The 18290-nt window shown below is 48.3% G+C and overlaps 1 protein-coding gene across 1 annotated transcript in view; it reads right to left on the reverse strand.

Annotated features, from left to right (window-relative positions):
* Nucleotides 1–2695: 2695 nt before the first annotated feature.
* fam151a (family with sequence similarity 151 member A) overlaps nucleotides 2696–18290 on the reverse strand; it is a gene marked incomplete at both ends in the record, with an annotated part of 95283 nt that continues 79688 nt past the window's right edge. The window contains 4 exons of the mRNA XM_084327645.1: nucleotides 2696–3136; nucleotides 8060–8209; nucleotides 8294–8400; nucleotides 12608–12790. Of these exons, the coding sequence (XP_084183771.1) occupies nucleotides 2696–3136; nucleotides 8060–8209; nucleotides 8294–8400; nucleotides 12608–12790 (881 nt within the window). The remainder of the gene's footprint in view (nucleotides 3137–8059; nucleotides 8210–8293; nucleotides 8401–12607; nucleotides 12791–18290) is intronic.

The following is an 18290-nucleotide window of genomic DNA, read 5'->3' on the forward strand; positions in this document are numbered from 1 at the left end:
CAGTCTGAAAGAAGCCCAAGCACCGCCTCCCATCAGTCTGAAAGCAGCCTGTTGGCTTACAAACTAACTTAACTGTTCCAGAATGGTGTCTCCCCAAAACCCGGAAAACTTAGCACATCACCCCAGTCCTTAACTTTAAGGTTCTCCTGCTGGTCTACAGGCCATAAACCACTCCGGTCTGACCTACTTCCAGGACCTCCTCTCCCCTCAATCTGCATCCAGGTCACTTACGTCTGGCAGCCAAAACCTCCTCGCCATACCACACACCAGGCTGTCAACCATGGGCTGTCAACCCTTTTTACACACTGGGGCCACATCTGTGGAATCAGCTGCCAGGATCCATCAGGGCCTCAGACTCCCTTGCTGCTTTCAAAACCAGCCTTAAGACTCACTTATTTCACTCTGTCTTCCACTACTAGGGCCTATTTTGCTGCTCCTGTTTTTACGTTTAACCTTGTATTTTCTCTTTTGCTGTGAAGCACCTTGAGATATCGTTTGATTTTAAAGTGCGCTATATAAATGAAATGTATTAGGTATTAGGCCACCAAGGCGGAAGGAAGTGGAAGCTGTAGTAAGGCGTGCAAAGGCTTCTTCAGCCCTGGGGCCCAATGGAGTCCCCTACCGGGTTTATAAAAGTGTGCCTGATGTACTCCACTCCACTATTCTTGTGGAGGTTATTGAGAAGGAGTAGAGCAGGAGGAATCCTTATCCCCAAGGAGAAAGAGTCCTCACTGTTAAGCCAGTTTCGGATCATATCCCTCCTGAATGTAGAACGTGAATATCTTCTTTATTATAGTGGTACAGAGGCTAGACAGGAATTGTTTAATAGACATCACAGTGCAGAAAGCAGGAATCCCAGGGGTTTCCGGATGCATAGAACACACAAGCATGATATGGCACCAGATAAAATCAGACAAGATGGAGAAAAGAGATTTACATATTTTTAGATATTTAGGTATTGGGTATTTTAAGACATGGCAAATGCGATTGGTTCGGTACCACATAGCCTTATTTGGAGTGCGTTTGATTCTTCAGAGTGCCAGGGGTGATTGTAAACTTGGTGAAAGGATACTTCCAAGATATTATAATGTGTTTTAGTACTACAGATTTGATAATATTTCATATTTTTTATGGCAGCTATAGAGATAGACATTATGGCAGGGTGTACTATTTCGCCACTAGAATTCACAATGGCGATGGAAGTAATTATTAGAGCCTCAAAATGGGTGGTAGGTGGGGAGAGACGGCAGGGCGGGCTGCGCCTCCCACCAATTAGGGCTTACATGGATGACATGACATTAGTGACTAGGACAGTGCCTTGTACAAAGAGAAGTTAAATGATAATCTCAAGTGGGCTAGGGTGAAGATTAAGCCTAATAAATCGAGAAGCATTTCATTGACCAGAGGGAAGGTACAAGGTAGTAGAGCGAAAGATTAAGTAGAAATTCCATCTATAAGGGACAAGCCAGTGAAAGGTTTGGATAGGTGGTATGATGAGGAGTTGAATGATAGTGAACAGATAGAGCAATTTAGGATAGATGTAGATTTGGGAGGAAAACTCATTGTTCCACGAGAGATAGTTAGCACTAACCTGAGGCCTGGCCTAGTAGTCAGCGGGTAGTTGGAGAAATAATGTCAGCAGGGGGCCAAAGTAAACAAAGGTTAAGAATATTCAAGAGGTTTATTCGTCACATACATACACAAGACATATAGTGAAATGAAGGTGGCCATGCCCGCCAAATAATAATAGAATAAAATAGAATAGATAATAAAATAGACATGATAATAAAATAGACATGATAAAAAGTACTAAGATAATACTAGAAAAAGTATTAAAATAATATTCCTTTTCCTCTCTTGTTGCTGTTTCATGTGTGATATTATCAGGAATTGTTCTATTGTTGACATAGGATAACATAGAGGTTTAGCATGTGGATATCATGGAAAAGTAGGAGCTAGCATGGAGAGGGGTGGTTCTGGGATGCTGGAACTAACTGAGGGTGGCATCAGCACCATGGAGAGGGCAGTGCATCAAAGGTTTCAGCACCATGGAGAGAGCAGTGCATCACCAAGGTTTCAGCACCATTGAGAGGGCTGTGCAGAGTTATAACCAAGGCCTCTTGATTAATATTCCTTGCTGGACCGTCCTGCTGAGAGCCTAAGCTCTTGACATGTCGGAGAGAAATGTGCCAGCAGTGGGTCTCTCTGTTTTTTGATACATTTCAAGTTTGATACATTTGATATTTGAAACATTGTGTTTATTTTTTACAAAGAAATGCTACAAATGCTAAATTTCTTTTACTGAACAGGGCACTTTATTTTGGAATCAGGACAAACATTTTCTTTTTCTTTTTCGACTACTGTTTTAACTAAAAATGGTTTTGAAATATCTTTGAAATATATTTTATGATACATTTTCAACAGTATTGTTGTCAATGTTGCATTATTGAATAAAAAATATATTGCGCAATCAATGGCATTAACAGATTCAATATGTGTACAACTTGAATAGAAAATGACTTAATAGAAGAATTACTGAAAGTTTTACAATAAAACCTCTAAATCTCTAAAGTAATCCTAATCCTGGGTTGGTCATGGTTTGACCAGTGTCCATTCTGCTTTATGGTTCATCAGTGTTGCTGAGTTTTGTGTCTGTGGATTGGTCCGGTTATAAAAGATCAGTGTTTGTCCTGGTTTAGGATTGGTCCTTGTGTCCGAGTATAGTGGCTGTGGATTGATCAGGTATGAGATAGAGTCTCTTATCTCTGTTCCTGATTGGCTGGTCCATTAGAGCTTTCAAACCTGACACTGTTTCAGCCCCGCCCTCCCTCCCCTCCTCCACCACCACCACCAGGTCATATCTGTCCGTCATTCTCATTAGCATGGCTAGCTCCACCCCTTCACAGGGAAATAACTCTGCCTTTAGCTGCAGAGCCACACGCTGGGACACGCCCCTTCCTGCAGCCTGGAGGTCTGTCAGCACGGCCTGGCTGTAGGCTCCTCTCCGGGCCTTTTGGGGTCCACTGGTGTCCCATAGGGGCCCGTGGGGGTCCTTTGGAGGCCAGTTAAAGACCAGGGTGACGAAGGGGAACAGACCGTTGACTGTGGAGACAAACTGGTGACTGGGGATGGAGCCCTGGAAGGAGAATAGCCAGGTTAGAAGACTCTGATTCTGGTCTTAGATCAGCAGGTTAGAAGACTCTGATCCTGGTCTAAGAGCAGCAGGTTAGAAGACTCTCTGATCCTGGTTTTAGAGCAGATTAGAAGACTGATCCTGGTTTTAGAGCAGATTAGAAGACTGATCCTGGTTTTAGAGCAGATTAGAAGACTGATCCTGGTTTTAGAGCAGATTAGAAGACTCTGATCCTGGTTTTAGAGCAGATTAGAAGACTCTGATCCTGGTTTTAGAGCAGCAGGTTAGAAGACTATCTGATCCTGGTTTTAGAGCAGATTATAAGACTCTGATCCTGGTTTTAGAGCAGCAGGTTAGAAGACTCTCTGATCCTGGTCTTAGACCAGCAGATTAGAAGACTCTGATCCTGGTTTTAGAGCAGATTAGAAGACTCTGATCCTGGTCTTAGAGCAGCAGATTAGAAGACTCTGATCTTGGTCTTAGAGCAGCAGGTTAGAAGACTCTGATCCTGGTCTTAGAGCAGCAGGTTAAGACTGGTCTAAGAGCAGCAGGTTAGAAGACTCTGGTCTAAGAGCAGCAGGTTAAGACTCTCTGGTCTAAGAGCAGCAGGTTAGAAGACTCTGGTCTAAGAGCAACAGGTTAAGACTCTGGTCTAAGAGCAACAGGTTAGAAGACTCTGGTCTAAGAGCAACAGGTTAAGACTCTGGTCTAAGAGCAGCAGGTTAAGACTCTCTGGTCTAAGAGCAGCAGGTTAAGACTCTGGTCTAAGAGCAACAGGTTAAGACTCTGGTCTAAGAGCAACAGGTTAAGACTCTGGTCTAAGAGCAGCAGGTTAAGACTCTCTGGTCTAAGAGCAACAGGTTAAGACTCTCTGGTCTAAGAGCAACAGGTTCAGACTCTGGTCTAAGAGCAGCAGGTTAAGACTCTGGTCTAAGAGCAGCAGGTTAAGACTCTCTGGTCTAAGAGCAGCAGGTTAAAACTCTCTGGTCTAAGAGCAGCAGGTTAAGACTCTCTGGTCTAAGAGCAACAGGTTCAGACTCTGGTCTAAGAGCAGCAGGTTAAGACTCTGGTCTAAGAGCAGCAGGTTAAGACTCTCTGGTCTAAGAGCAGCAGGTTAGAAGACTCTGGTCTAAGAGCAACAGGTTCAGACTCTGGTCTAAGAGCAACAGGTTAGAAGACTCTGGTCTAAGAGCAACAGGTTAAGACTCTGGTCTAAGAGCAACAGGTTAGAAGACTCTGGTCTAAGAGCAACAGGTTAGAAGACTCTCTGGTCTAAGAGCAACAGGTTAGAAGACTCTGGTCTAAGAGCAACAGGTTAGAAGACTCTGGTCTAAGAGCAACAGGTTAGAAGACTGGTCTAAGAGCAACAGGTTAAGACTCTGGTCTAAGAGCAACAGGTTAGAAGACTCTGGTCTAAGAGCAACAGGTTAAGACTCTGGTCTAAGAGCAACAGGTTAGAAGACTCTGGTCTAAGAGCAACAGGTTAGAAGACTCTCTGGTCTAAGAGCAACAGGTTAGAAGACTCTGGTCTAAGAGCAACAGGTTAGAAGACTGGTCTAAGAGCAACAGGTTAAGACTCTGGTCTAAGAGCAACAGGTTAAGACTCTGGTCTAAGAGCAACAGGTTCAGACTCTCTGGTCTAAGAGCAACAGGTTAAGACTCTGGTCTAAGAGCAACAGGTTAAGACTCTGGTCTAAGAGCAACAGGTTAAGACTCTGGTCTAAGAGCAGCAGGTTAAAACTCTCTGGTCTAAGAGCAACAGGTTCAGACTCTGGTCTAAGAGCAGCAGGTTAAGACTCTGGTCTAAGAGCAACAGGTTAGAAGACTGGTCTAAGAGCAACAGATTAAGACTCTGGTCTAAGAGCAGCAGGTTAAGACTCTCTGGTCTAAGAGCAGCAGGTTAGAAGACTCTGGTCTAAGAGCAACAGGTTCAGACTCTGGTCTAAGAGCAACAGGTTAAGACTGGTCTAAGAGCAACAGGTTAAGACTCTGGTCTAAGAGCAGCAGGTTAAGACTCTCTGGTCTAAGAGCAACAGGTTAAGACTCTCTGGTCTAAGAGCAACAGGTTCAGACTCTGGTCGAAGAGCAGCAGGTTAAGACTCTGGTCTAAGAGCAGCAGGTTAAGACTCTCTGGTCTAAGAGCAGCAGGTTAAAACTCTCTGGTCTAAGAGCAGCAGGTTAAGACTCTCTGGTCTAAGAGCAGCAGGTTAGAAGACTCTGGTCTAAGAGCAACAGGTTCAGACTCTGGTCTAAGAGCAACAGGTTAAGACTCTGGTCTAAGAGCAACAGGTTAGAAGACTCTGGTCTAAGAGCAACAGGTTAGAAGACTCTGGTCTAAGAGCAACAGGTTAGAAGACTCTGGTCTAAGAGCAACAGGTTAGAAGACTCTGGTCTAAGAGCAACAGGTTAGAAGACTGGTCTAATAGCAACAGGTTAAGACTCTGGTCTAAGAGCAACAGGTTAGAAGACTCTGGTCTAAGAGCAACAGGTTAAGACTCTGGTCTAAGAGCAACAGGTTAGAAGACTCTGGTCTAAGAGCAACAGGTTAGAAGACTCTGGTCTAAGAGCAACAGGTTAGAAGACTCTGGTCTAAGAGCAGCAGGTTAAGACTCTGGTCTAAGAGCAGCAGGTTAGAAGACTCTGGTCTAAGAGCAACAGGTTAGAAGACTCTGGTCTAAGAGCAACAGGTTAGAAGACTCTCTGGTCTAAGAGCAACAGGTTAGAAGACTCTGGTCTAAGAGCAATAGGTTAGAAGACTCTGGTCTAAGAGCAACAGGTTAGAAGACTGGTCTAAGAGCAACAGATTAAGACTCTGGTCTAAGAGCAACAGGTTAAGACTCTGGTCTAAGAGCAACAGGTTCAGACTCTCTGGTCTAAGAGCAACAGGTTAAGACTCTGGTCTAAGAGCAACAGGTTAAGACTCTGGTCTAAGAGCAACAGGTTAAGACTCTGGTCTAAGAGCAGCAGGTTAAGACTCTCTGGTCTAAGAGCAACAGGTTCAGACTCTGGTCTAAGAGCAGCAGGTTAAGACTCTGGTCTAAGATCAGCAGGTTAAGACTCTCTGGTCTAAGAGCAGCAGGTTAGAAGACTCTGGTCTAAGAGCAACAGGTTAGAAGACTCTGGTCTAAGAGCAACAGGTTAGAAGACTCTGGTCTAAGAGCAACAGGTTAAGACTCTGGTCTAAGAGCAACAGGTTAGAAGACTCTGGTCTAAGAGCAACAGGTTAGAAGACTCTCTGGTCTAAGAGCAACAGGTTAGAAGACTCTGGTCTAAGAGCAACAGGTTAGAAGACTCTGGTCTAAGAGCAACAGGTTAGAAGACTGGTCTAAGAGCAACAGGTTAAGACTCTGGTCTAAGAGCAACAGGTTAGAAGACTCTGGTCTAAGAGCAACAGGTTAAGACTCTGGTCTAAGAGCAACAGGTTAGAAGACTCTGGTCTAAGAGCAACAGGTTAGAAGACTCTCTGGTCTAAGAGCAACAGGTTAGAAGACTCTGGTCTAAGAGCAACAGGTTAGAAGACTGGTCTAAGAGCAACAGGTTAGAAGACTGGTCTAAGAGCAACAGGTTAAGACTCTGGTCTAAGAGCAACAGGTTAAGACTCTGGTCTAAGAGCAACAGGTTCAGACTCTCTGGTCTAAGAGCAACAGGTTAAGACTCTGGTCTAAGAGCAACAGGTTAAGACTCTGGTCTAAGAGCAACAGGTTAAGACTCTGGTCTAAGAGCAGCAGGTTAAAACTCTCTGGTCTAAGAGCAGCAGGTTAAGACTGGTCTAAGAGCAACAGGTTAGAAGACTCTCTGGTCTAAGAGCAACAGGTTAAGACTCTCTGGTCTAAGAGCAACAGGTTAAGACTCTGGTCTAAGAGCAACAGGTTAAGACTCTGGTCTAAGAGCAACAGGTTCAGACTCTCTGGTCTAAGAGCAGCAGGTTAAGACTCTGGTCTAAGAGCAGCAGGTTAGAAGACTCTGGTCTAAGAGCAGCAGGTTAGAAGACTCTGGTCTAAGAGCAGCAGGTTAGAAGACTCTGGTCTAAGAGCAACAGGTTAAGACTCTGGTCTAAGAGCAGCAGGTTAAGACTCGCTGGTCTAAGAGCAGCAGGTTAAGACTCTCTGGTCTAAGAGCAGCAGGTTAGAAGACTCTGGTCTAAGAGCAGCAGGTTAGAAGACTCTGATCCTGATCTAAGACTCTTAATGGTCAGTGAGTGGAGCTGTTGTCCATGTTAACAGGTACCTCCATGCTAGCCAAGACAGACAGACAGGTACCTCCATGCTAACTCAGACAGACAGACAGGCACGTACCTCCATGCTAACCCAGACAGACAGACAGGCACGTACCTTCATGCTAACCCAGACAGGCAGGCAGGCAAAGAGATAGGCCGGTACCTCCATGCTGAGCCAGACAGACAGACAGTCAAGCAGAGAGACAGATCGGTACCTCATGCTAACCCAGACAGACAGACCAGTACCTCCATGCTAACCCAGACAGACAGACAGACAGACAGACAGACAGACAGACAGACAGACAGACAGACAGACAGACAGACAGACAGACAGACAGACAGACAGACAGACAGACAGACAGACAGACCAGTACCTCCATGCTAACCCAGAGAGACAGACCGGTACCTCCATGCTAACCCAGACAAACAGACAGGTACCTCCATGCTAACCCAGACAGACAGGTACCTCCATGCTAACCCAGACAAACAGACAGGTACCTCCATGCTAACCCAGACAGACAGGTACCACCATGCTAACCCAGACAGACAGGTACCACCATGCTAACCCAGACAGACAAACCAGTACCTCCATGCTAACCCAGAGAGACAGACCGGTACCTCCATGCTAACCCAGACAAACAGACAGGTACCTCCATGCTAACCCAGACAGACAGGTACCACCATGCTAACCCAGACAGACAAACCAGTACCTCCATGCTAACCCAGACAGGTCTATAGAGATGCTCCTTGCTATAGGATGATCTCAGCAGGCTCAGAGACGATTCCAGGAGGTTCTGGTTGGCGACCTGCAGATAGAGACCCCAGGGCCCACGGGCCGACCGGACCAGAACCACACAGTCCTGCAGGGAATGTTTTAAATGATCAATACTTATGTCATATTAACCAATGTGTGACGGTGATTGGGATCCACATCTCTCCAGTACCTGTAGTGTGAGAGGGTCTGAGTTGGTACCAGAACCTTCCACCAGAGGAACACCGGGCCGGGCCGAGTCAGAACCCAGTCTCACCACCAGCATACCACCACCACCACCTAGTGGACAGACAGAGTCATTACAACCAGGTCAACACAGGGCAGAATTCCATCTGATGGATGAATACATTTCTATCACAACCATTTACAGGACAAACAGGGTCATTACAATCAGGTCTAAGGATATAGATGACTGAATTCAATTCACAAATAATTTACTAAGAATAAGGGTGTGAATAAGCGAGCAGAAGAATGCAGAAAAGGGGTGGAGGGAGGGATTGAATTAATAGACCAGCAGGCCTTGCATACTTCTGTGTTATGTGTCTTTGTCAAACGACACCATTTCTCCTCCCCTGCTAAAGCAGTGCCATGTGTTCTTTCTACGCAGCCTGCAGTGTAGACTAATATGTAGGCTGCCCACAGTCCCGGCGCCATGGGCGGGCATTAGGGGGCCGGGCCCGCCCACTGAGTCAGCTGTGCCCACCCTGGTAAAAAAAAATGATTTTTTTTTCAATCAAAGTCAACTATCCAAATCCTTAGTCGGGGACAGCCCTAGTGGGCACTGATGTCAACAACAACACTACTGAAGCTAGCACGGCACTCTGTGAGAATTCGTTTTCTACCCTCAAGAATGTCTTTACAGAACATCGCCTTAGTATGCTTCATCGACGCAACTAAGGCCAATTTAATTCAGTTGGCATTTGAGAAGGACTTAACAAAAAAGTTCAGGAATGAGTGGAGGGGCAGTGTTTTAAGAAGATTTCACTCTGTCCCCAAACGCTGCTTGCCTCTCTACTTATGATGGTGAGTAGCCTGTGGAGGAATTTTGTTTGCTTTTTTATGCACCTTATTTTTGTCAGTTCAGTTCAGTTTGTCAGTGAATTCAGAAGTGTTGAATAAATGGAGACTTTTCAAAGATATAGAATAGAATAGAATAGAATAGAAATGTATTATCCTGAGGGAAATTTGACACTGCAAATCACTCAACATTAAACATTTAGACAGAACAAGTCACAAATAAGAATAACAAAACAAATGGCCTAAGAATAGAATAAAATGAAATAGAATAAAAATAGAATAAAAGATACAGTAAAAATATACTGAAGTCTACAGTAGGTGTAATAATGCACAGTGCTGTTTAAAAAGTAAGAGTCCAGGAAGAGCACTCTGTGCTCAGTGATGCAGTGAGGCACAGTGATGCATTGTATAGTCTGATGGCTGTCGGAATGAAGGACTTCCTGTGCCGTTCAGTGCTGCGTTTAGGTAGTGTGAGCCTATAACATGCTCCTCCTGTCAGCCAAGTCTGTGTATAGTGGGTAGGAGGGGTTTTCCCTGATGGCCTGGAGCTTAGCAAGGCCCCTCCTCTCCGCCACCCTCGCTAGAGTCCAGCTCCACCCCAACCACGCTACTGGCCTTCCTGACCATCTTATCCAGCCTGTTTGTGTCCCCTGCTCTCAGTCCGCTGCCCCAGCAGGTCTGTTATATATATCTGTTCAGTCTGTTTTTGTATAAGTGAAAGTTCTTAAGATAGAGAGAAATTAGATTTTTCAATTGCCTCTCTGCTGTTTAGTTCAGCACCGTGGGCAGCGCCAAGCAAGCCACAGCGCCGCTGTCCCAGCTGAAACGTATAAAAGGGAACCTGTGTTGAAAAACCATTGTGCCCCCCCGAGAACATTTTATGCCCCCCCACTAATTTGTTTCTGCAGCCTGGTCTGGCTGCCCATAAGATGTCGATGTGCCCTGACAATAAAGTTTAATCTAATCTAATATTTGCGTGATGTTCTTAAAACAAAATCAGCTTCATAGAGCGGGGTAAAAGTCTAAGCACAGCACTTACTGTATTGTCAGGAACAAATCTTTAAAATATGCTCTTGTCTCCTACAAATTCAAATTGGCCCATGTTGCTTTCTTACTGTCTTTTACTAGTATGTACCTTACTACTATGCTAATTCTATACTTATACTATTACCTATCATGCTAATATGTCTATACTACTATGCACTCAGAGTTTAACACTCAAATTGGACACTGTGTTACTGCCAGAGTTAATAATAATAATTAATTTTATTTATAGCGCTTCTCAAGGACCCGAAGTCGCTGACAGTAGGTATAGGAACATAGTAAAAACAAAGAAACAAAAAAGGAACATAAGACCACAGGGGAAACAGGGGAAAGCAGCATGAGATAACACAAAGACATAGAGCGACAGGAACAGACATCAATCAGGTTGGAGGGGGGGGGGGGGGGGGGGGTATGGGTGGGTGGGGTTGAAGGCTAGGGAGAACAGGTGGGTTTTGAGGCGGGATTTGAAGGTGGAGAGTGTGGGGGAGTCTCTGATGGACTGAGGGAGGGAGTTCCAGAGTCAGGGTGCAGTGCGAGAGAAGGCCCGATCACCAACGTTTTTGAGTTTGGATGTCGTACCCTTCCTGCTGACTTGTTGCTCACAATCTGTAAGTTGCTTTGGATAAAAGCGTCAAAAGAATGTAAATGTGAATGTTCAAGATTTTGTTTCTATCACCTAATGAATTCCTCATACATAAGAATGATAAATAGCCAAAATATGAAATGTGTGGGTTGTTTTGCATAAATTAGGAACGAGGAGTGGATAACGCCCCGTTCTCTGTTGAATAGTTTCCCCGTTTCTGATCGTTAGAGAAAGAATTAAAGAGTGTGTGAGTGAAGGTGCGGCTACGTGGCGTAGTGGGCAAGGCGCTCGCCACGAATGCGGAGACGCTGGGCTCGCCTGTTCGAGCCCAGCGCTCCACATTGCTTTCAGTTTAGCTGGTCGTTCATACTAATACACATTGGCTGTATTAGGGGGTGGGAAACTGATGGGTGGGGATCGGGCGTTGTGGACAGCGACTCCTACAGGTCGGTTGGTGCGCCTGCGCAGTAGAATCAGGAAGTGTCGGGGGCAGCGTGAGCCTCCCACGCGTTACTCCTCGCCACTGAGAGATCGAGCTGCGCAGGTGAAAAGATGCGACTGCTGTTACCTCAAGTACCGGAGGGGACTTGTGCTATGTATGACTTAGTACACATTGCAGCCGGCTTGTGGGAGGCAAGAAACAGCGTTCGTGACAGGGGAGGGTTGAATTGGATGATACGAAATTGGGATGGGAGAAAATATAGAAAATGGGAGAAAAAGTGGATAAAAAAAAATAAAATAGTGTGTGAGTGAATTAAAGACAGAATGAGTGAGTGGGGGAGGGAGGGGCTGGTCCTGGGCATAGGCTGTATAGCTGCAAAACACCTCCAAGTCTAAAGTGAAGACATAGTCAGAGACCGTTCAGAAAGGAGATGACGAAACAAATGTCCTGTAATTCATCAAGGACTATTTACCAAGGATAGGTCAGACGTCATAATGATACCAGCATCAGGAAATGCAGCTACAACATCTAAATGGAACTGCTTTGACATGAATGGAGTTGAAATGCGGGAAAAGGCGCTGTTTGATACAATTCATCCTGTTCACCAGACATGTATTTCAAAATTAAAGTAGACACATCCTAAATGATCATGATGAATGTAATTTTCATCCTAAATGATCATGATGAATGTCATTTTCACCACTTGTCATTTTAGAGTAGCCTAATACATGTTTAGTATCCACCATGAGCATCTCAACCCCTGCCGTTTATTTATATGAATAAACGCTATCTAGCTAAAGTTACCTTGCAGAGCGCTAAGTTGGACAATGAACATAATCTGGTCACGTTTGTGTCTGGATGTAGCTAGGTTGTAGTTGTCTCTGGCACTAAATCTTATCGGATGGGTCTCCGGGACTAAAGGCCAAATTATAGTTTCCGGGTGCACGTGGGTATGCGTGACGTCCGCACGGGTGTCTGCGTGCCTCCCAGATTTTGTGACCGTGCGGATACCCCCATGGATATGCGCACCTACTGGCCTGGAGTGTGATCCTAGTGTGCATGTGTGGATCACGTACGCTTCTTACAGACACCAACAATTTACTATAAACAGTCTGCAGCCACGTGTCAGTTTTGAGTATATAAGCGTCTTAAATCTGATCAGATCAGGGTCTCTGGGACCCAATCTTATCAGACGAGTGTCTGAGACAATATTTTAGCAGATGAGGGTCTCTAGGACTAAATCTTAGCAGACGAGTGTCTGAGACTAAATCTTAGCAGATCAGGGCCTCTAGGACTAAAGATTGGGGTCTGCACTCTAATATTATATATCACTTTGGGGGTCCTTGAAATGAAAATGTTTGAGAGTCAATGGTCTCGGCCACCAGCCAGTTCTACTTTACCTGTTAGCTGAGCCAATAGCGAGGCTCGATTAGAGACTGTGAACCAGGGGATGTTCAGACTGTCCACCTGTGTGTCTCCAGACAGGAAGTGGGTGTCTGTGAACAGGAAGTGACTGTGTGTGGGGTAGAAATAGTCCATCAGATCTCCACCAGGATAAAACCGCCTCAGACGACCTTGCTGCCCTGCAGACCAACACACACACACACACACACACACACACACACACACACACACACACACACACACACACACACACACACACACACACACACACACACACACACACACACACACGCACACACACACGCACACATGCACGCACACGCACACACACACACACAGCAATAAACACACAAACACCTTGCTGCTCTGCAACACACAAATTAATAGACAAACAAACAATGTATATATCTGTATATATCATAGTTAACTGCCTGGGTGACTGTTTAAAGGCTAGCGTTGATGTATATATCATAGTTAACTGCCTGGGTGACTGTTTAAAGGCTTGCGCTGATGTATATATCATAGTTAACTGGCTGGGTGACTGTTTAAAGGCTAGCGCTGATGTATATATCATAGTTAACTGCCTGGGTGACTGTTTAAAGGCTAGCGTTGATGTATATATCATAGTTAACTGGCTGGGTGACTGTTTAAAGGATAGCGTTGCGAGCGCCAGTTGTCTGTTATATTATCGTACTTGGCCATCGCGTCCCGCTCTTTAAGCCTATCGAGATATACCTCATCTCATGTACCTATTGTACTCCATCAACGAAAAAACAAGTACACCTACACCTGCCGGGTCCCGCCCCTATGGAGGCGTAGCCTATAAGACAGTGGGCCTGGTCACCAAACACTCTTCCTCTATTTTCGTTTCCATCATAACGGATGCAGTGCACCTTATGTTAACTAGTTGTTATGAAAAGATTAGAGAAATTGCGTAATGTTGAATGCTTACCGGAGGTTTGCTTACCCCTGGCATCTTCGAGGCATGTTTCAGCGACACGTCGGGCCTGTGTTGATGTTTCCTCGTCTGACGGCAGCAGACCAAGGGGCAGCGTACAAGGTTTGACTATCGAGCCGACTTGTACAAAGGTAGGCCCTGTGTCATCAGGCATTAATGTTGGTATTGGTAATGCTGTGGAGTATGTTTCAGCGCCAGGGCCGGGGTGGCTTGGTGAACGTTCCACTGCAGTGGATGATTTCCTGGCGATCCTGGAGCACGCTGCTAACGCTAATGCTACTAATGCTACTGCTGATGCTAATGTTGATGCTGAAATGGGTCGTTGTTCTAATAATCCCCGCCGCGGGACATTGCCGTTTTTCCCTCCTCTTGCCCGCTTCATTGATGAAGGTCAGTCGGTTGCTAATGTGGGGGGTTTCGCTGAGTCCTATTTACCTTTTTTACGGGTAAACGGGCTAACAACAGGGTGCAGGCCGGGTGTACCGTGGCTACGTAGCCAGGTAGCTTTGTTCCTGTGCCCCGGCGGGGATGAACGATGTCCCATCCGGCCGATGCTTGAGAGCGAATCGGCTCGGAGGGTGGCAGTATGGACGGATGAGTGGTATACTGCTGCAGGATGGTTTGTAGCGGCGGCCAGTGTTATGGCTCAGCTGGCTAGTTTCCTATCCACATTGACGTCGGGTAGTAGGGCTATGGGTCCAGCCGACATTGTAAACATGTTGCATGTTTGTGGTGTTATAGAGATCTTGACTCAGTTGCAAGCTATAACTGCGGGGAGGATTAGGATGCTATCAACGTTTGTTGTTAGGCATGTTTGGTTGGAACACTCTCCTCTTGGGGAAGAGGATAGGTTTTCTCTCCTCACGACTCCTTTTTCCACGGAAAGTCTTTTTGGTCGTTCTGTGGAAGCGCAGGCGGTTGTTGATCTGGGTCCTACACGCCTCACGCTGTGCAGCCAGAGGTGGGAGCACGGTCTTGTCGACGACTGTGGCGAGACCCTCGACAGGCGGCCATGTTTCCCCCGCCAGTGGTGCCCTGGGCGGAGAGTCAACAGGGTTCCACAAGGCCGACAGCCTTGGCGGCCGAGGGATCGGCCATTTTGGGTGAATTCGGCTTGGATAAAACAAGCCGTCGTCACTTTGCCACGAGCAGCCCGCTCCCCGTTCACTCCTCTCTCTGTTACCCACGGAAGCGGGGCTCTGATCGTTTTCCTTTGGCTGCGGGCCGCAAACCTTCTTTGAAGCGCATGCAGCCCCATTCTTCACTTCTCATGGGGACAGGGGCTGACACCCAGTTGATGGCTGAGCCTGGGTCTGTCCGTGAGAATGTTGTGCTGTTGCGTGGCTCCTGCACCACACGTTGTGTGATGGATGAGCCTGGTGTTACAGCTGCCACTAGCTACGGTGGTCAGCAGGGGGACTCGAGGCCTCTTCTGTTGAATGCACAGCAAGGGTTACCCCGGCCTCGCCTTCGCCAGGTGGGGTATCGCGCTGATGCCTCCCACTCCCGTGAGAGCGGCAGTGGTCTGCAAAGAAGAGGCGAGCGTGATTTGGGTGGTAGCAATATCACTGCAGGGCTTCGGCGTGTAGGAGCCCATGGGGTCCTCATGCCTTGCGTGTCTAGCTGCGGAACAACTCCTCAGCATGCGCTAGAGGGGTGTTCAGGGGGGGGGGTGTGTGTCAACCAGTTTGATGACAGCTTCTCCCGTATCAAACCGGCCCTTTCTGTCGGGGTCCCCCCTTGGGTGCGTCGCACAGCGGGAGGGACCGGGCCAACTATCTACTGTTCCTTGCGGCCCAGCGTCAGTTGACGGCGGGTGCGCTGTGGGATTATTTTCACATATGGCGACAAGAATGCCGTTTGGAGGGGTGGATAGAGAGAACGTTGAGGGAGGGGCTTGTTTGCAGTTCGCACAACCCCACCCTCCGTTCTCAGGTTTGGTGCCGACCCTATTGTCAGGGTCAGAAGCAGTGACAGCCCTGGCCGACGAGATCCAATCTCTGTTGGCGAAGCAGGCCGTCGTCGTGGTTCCGAGAGAGGACGCGATGTCAGGCATCTACTCCCGTTATTTTCTGGTACCCAAGAAAACAGGGAGGGTCAGACCTATACTGGATCTGTCCGCGTTCAATCGGTTGATTGTAGCGAGACCATTGAGAATGTTGACCGTCAAACTCCTTCTGCTTGCTGTCAGGAGGGGAGACTGGTTCACCTCCATAGACCTGAAGGATGCGTATTTTCACATCCCGATTTTCCCTCCTCACAGGCAGTTCCTACGGTTCCTGTTTCAGGGCGTAGTGTACGGGTACCAGAGGTTGCCGTTCGGCTATTCTCTGGCTCCCCGCACATTCACCAAGTGCGTGGCGACTGCGCTGGAGCCTCTACGTCGTCGGGGGATACGGGTTCTATTCTATCTTGACGACATTCTACTCCTCAGTCGTTCGGAGGAGGTTGCCAGGTCTCATACCAGGCTGGTGGTGGAATTCCTCACCAGGCTGGGTTTTGCTGTGAATTGGAAGAAGAGTACGCCTCTTCCCAGTCAACAGGTGGAGTACTTGGGCTTGACGTTGAGGTCGAGGCCCATGATTGTAACCCTCTCGGAGCAGCGCCGGGTGTCTATCCTTCGCGCGCTCTGGGGTTGTGATGCGTCTGCTCGGTATGATGGCATCTGCTCACACGGTGGTTCCTCTTGGCCTCCTCTTCATGAGGAGGATACAGAGGTGGTTTTTCTCTATGAGAATAGATCCGGTGAGGGACAAATGGAAACGGTTGACGGTTCCTTTGTCGATATGGGGAGATCTCGCCCATTGGAAGAGGCTGGGTATCCTCACCATTGGGGTCCCCATGGGCAGCAGGCGCTCACACGTCACGGTCTTCACTGACGCCTCTCTCACGGGTTGGGGAGGGACGTGTCGGACCCACGCAGTGGGGGGCAGCTGGACGGAGGTTCATGCTGGCCCATCTACCCCGCACATCAATGTGTTGGAATTGAAGGCGGTCCTCCTGGTCCTCAAACGGTTCGACCACCTGGTGGTAGGCGAGCACATTTTGGTCAGGACAGACAGTATGATGGCAGCGGTGTATATCAACAGGCAGGGTGGGACTCGTTCCATCCGCCTGCTCTGGGCGGCGGTCGAACTTTGGCTATGGGCATCTCGCAGGCTGCGCAGTCTGAGGGCGCTCCACATTCCTGGCGCAGAGAATATGGGGGCGGATATGATGTCTCGGGGCGGTCCTCGTTACGACGAGTGGGAACTCCGCCCCGACATAGTCAGACAGGTCTGGGATCGGTTCGGGGAGGCCTCGGTAGATCTGTTTGCGAGCCGATGCTCTCACAAGTGCCCCTTGTGGTTCTCGGTCAGTCGAGCAGATCATCCCCCCTTGGGGGTGGATGCCTTCTCGACCTTTCCATGGCCGCCCGGTCTTCTGTACGCTTTTCCTCCTGTACAGCTGTTGGGTCAGCTGTTGGAGCGGATACGGAGGGAGCGCAGGACGGTGATCCTGGTCGCGCCGGACCGGGGCACGGCAGTGTGGTTCCCGGTCTTGATCCAGCTTCTGGTCGCTCCTCCTTGGGTTATTCCTTGGTCGGCGACGGCCCTCTCACAGCACAACGGGTCACTGTTCCAGTACCCGATGTTGGGCCAACGCCTGTTGGTGTGGCTGGTGGGAGGGTGAGTCTGGAGAGGATGGACCCTTCTGTGGTTGATACCATCCGAAATGCACATGCTCCCTACACTGTCACGCTTTACGCGGGCAGATGGCGTATGTTCCAAGAATGGTGTAAGGCGGGGGGCCAGGACCCAGTCTCCTGCCCCCTGGATGCTGTCCTGGGTTATCTCCAGTCTCTCCTTGGTAGACTGTCGGCTTCAACGGTGAGGGTATATGCGGCGGCTATATCCTCCTATCATGAGGGGTTTGAGGGGAATGTCTTGTTCAGCCACCCTCTTGTGAAGCGTTTCCTGCTTGGTGCTCGACGCGTTAAGCCGGTGCAACGCTCTTTGGCTCCGACTTGGGATCTTCAATTGGTCCTCGGTCGGTTGTCCTTGGCCCCGTTTGAGCCGCTCGAGCAGGCGCCGTTGGGACAGCTGTCTTTCAAGACCGCGTTCCTGCTGGCTGTCACCTCCGCTAAACGCGTGGGTGAGCTCTGTGCTCTTTCGGTACGTCCAGAGTGCCTGTCTTTTCGGGCCGATTGCGGTGCCACTCTGCGACCTAATCCTGCTTTCATGCCTAAGAATATCCGGAGTTCCTTCCGCTCCCGGGATATTGTGGTTCAGGCGTTTCGTCCTCCTCCTCACACTAGTGAGTTAGATGCGAGCCTTCACCTGTCATGTCCGGTCCGTGCTTTGGGAATTTACCTCAGCCGTAATCAGGACTTCAGGGTTACCGATCAGCTTTTTGTCTGTCACGGTGGTTCTCATGCCGGTAAGGCACTGTCGAAACAGCGCCTGTCCCATTGGTTGTGCGAGGGCATTGCCCTCTGCTACACGTTGGCTGGGCAGGATCCCCCTGGGGGCGTCAGAGCGCACTCCACTCGTGGGGTGGCTGCCTCTGCCGCTCTCCTGGGTGGGGCCTCGGTGGAGGACATCTGTGCTGCAGCTTCATGGTCCTCCCCGGGCCCCTTTGTAAGGTTTTACCTCATGGACATGACCGGGGGTTCTGTCTCCCAGGCGGTTCTGGGGTCTGTGGCCTTTCCTGCTTCCCGTCCTTTGGTAGGGTAGCAGGAG

Source organism: Notolepis coatsorum, assembly GCF_963971535.1.
Source record: "Notolepis coatsorum genome assembly, chromosome: 13".
In the NCBI taxonomy this organism is placed as follows: domain Eukaryota; kingdom Metazoa; phylum Chordata; class Actinopteri; order Aulopiformes; family Paralepididae; genus Notolepis; species Notolepis coatsorum.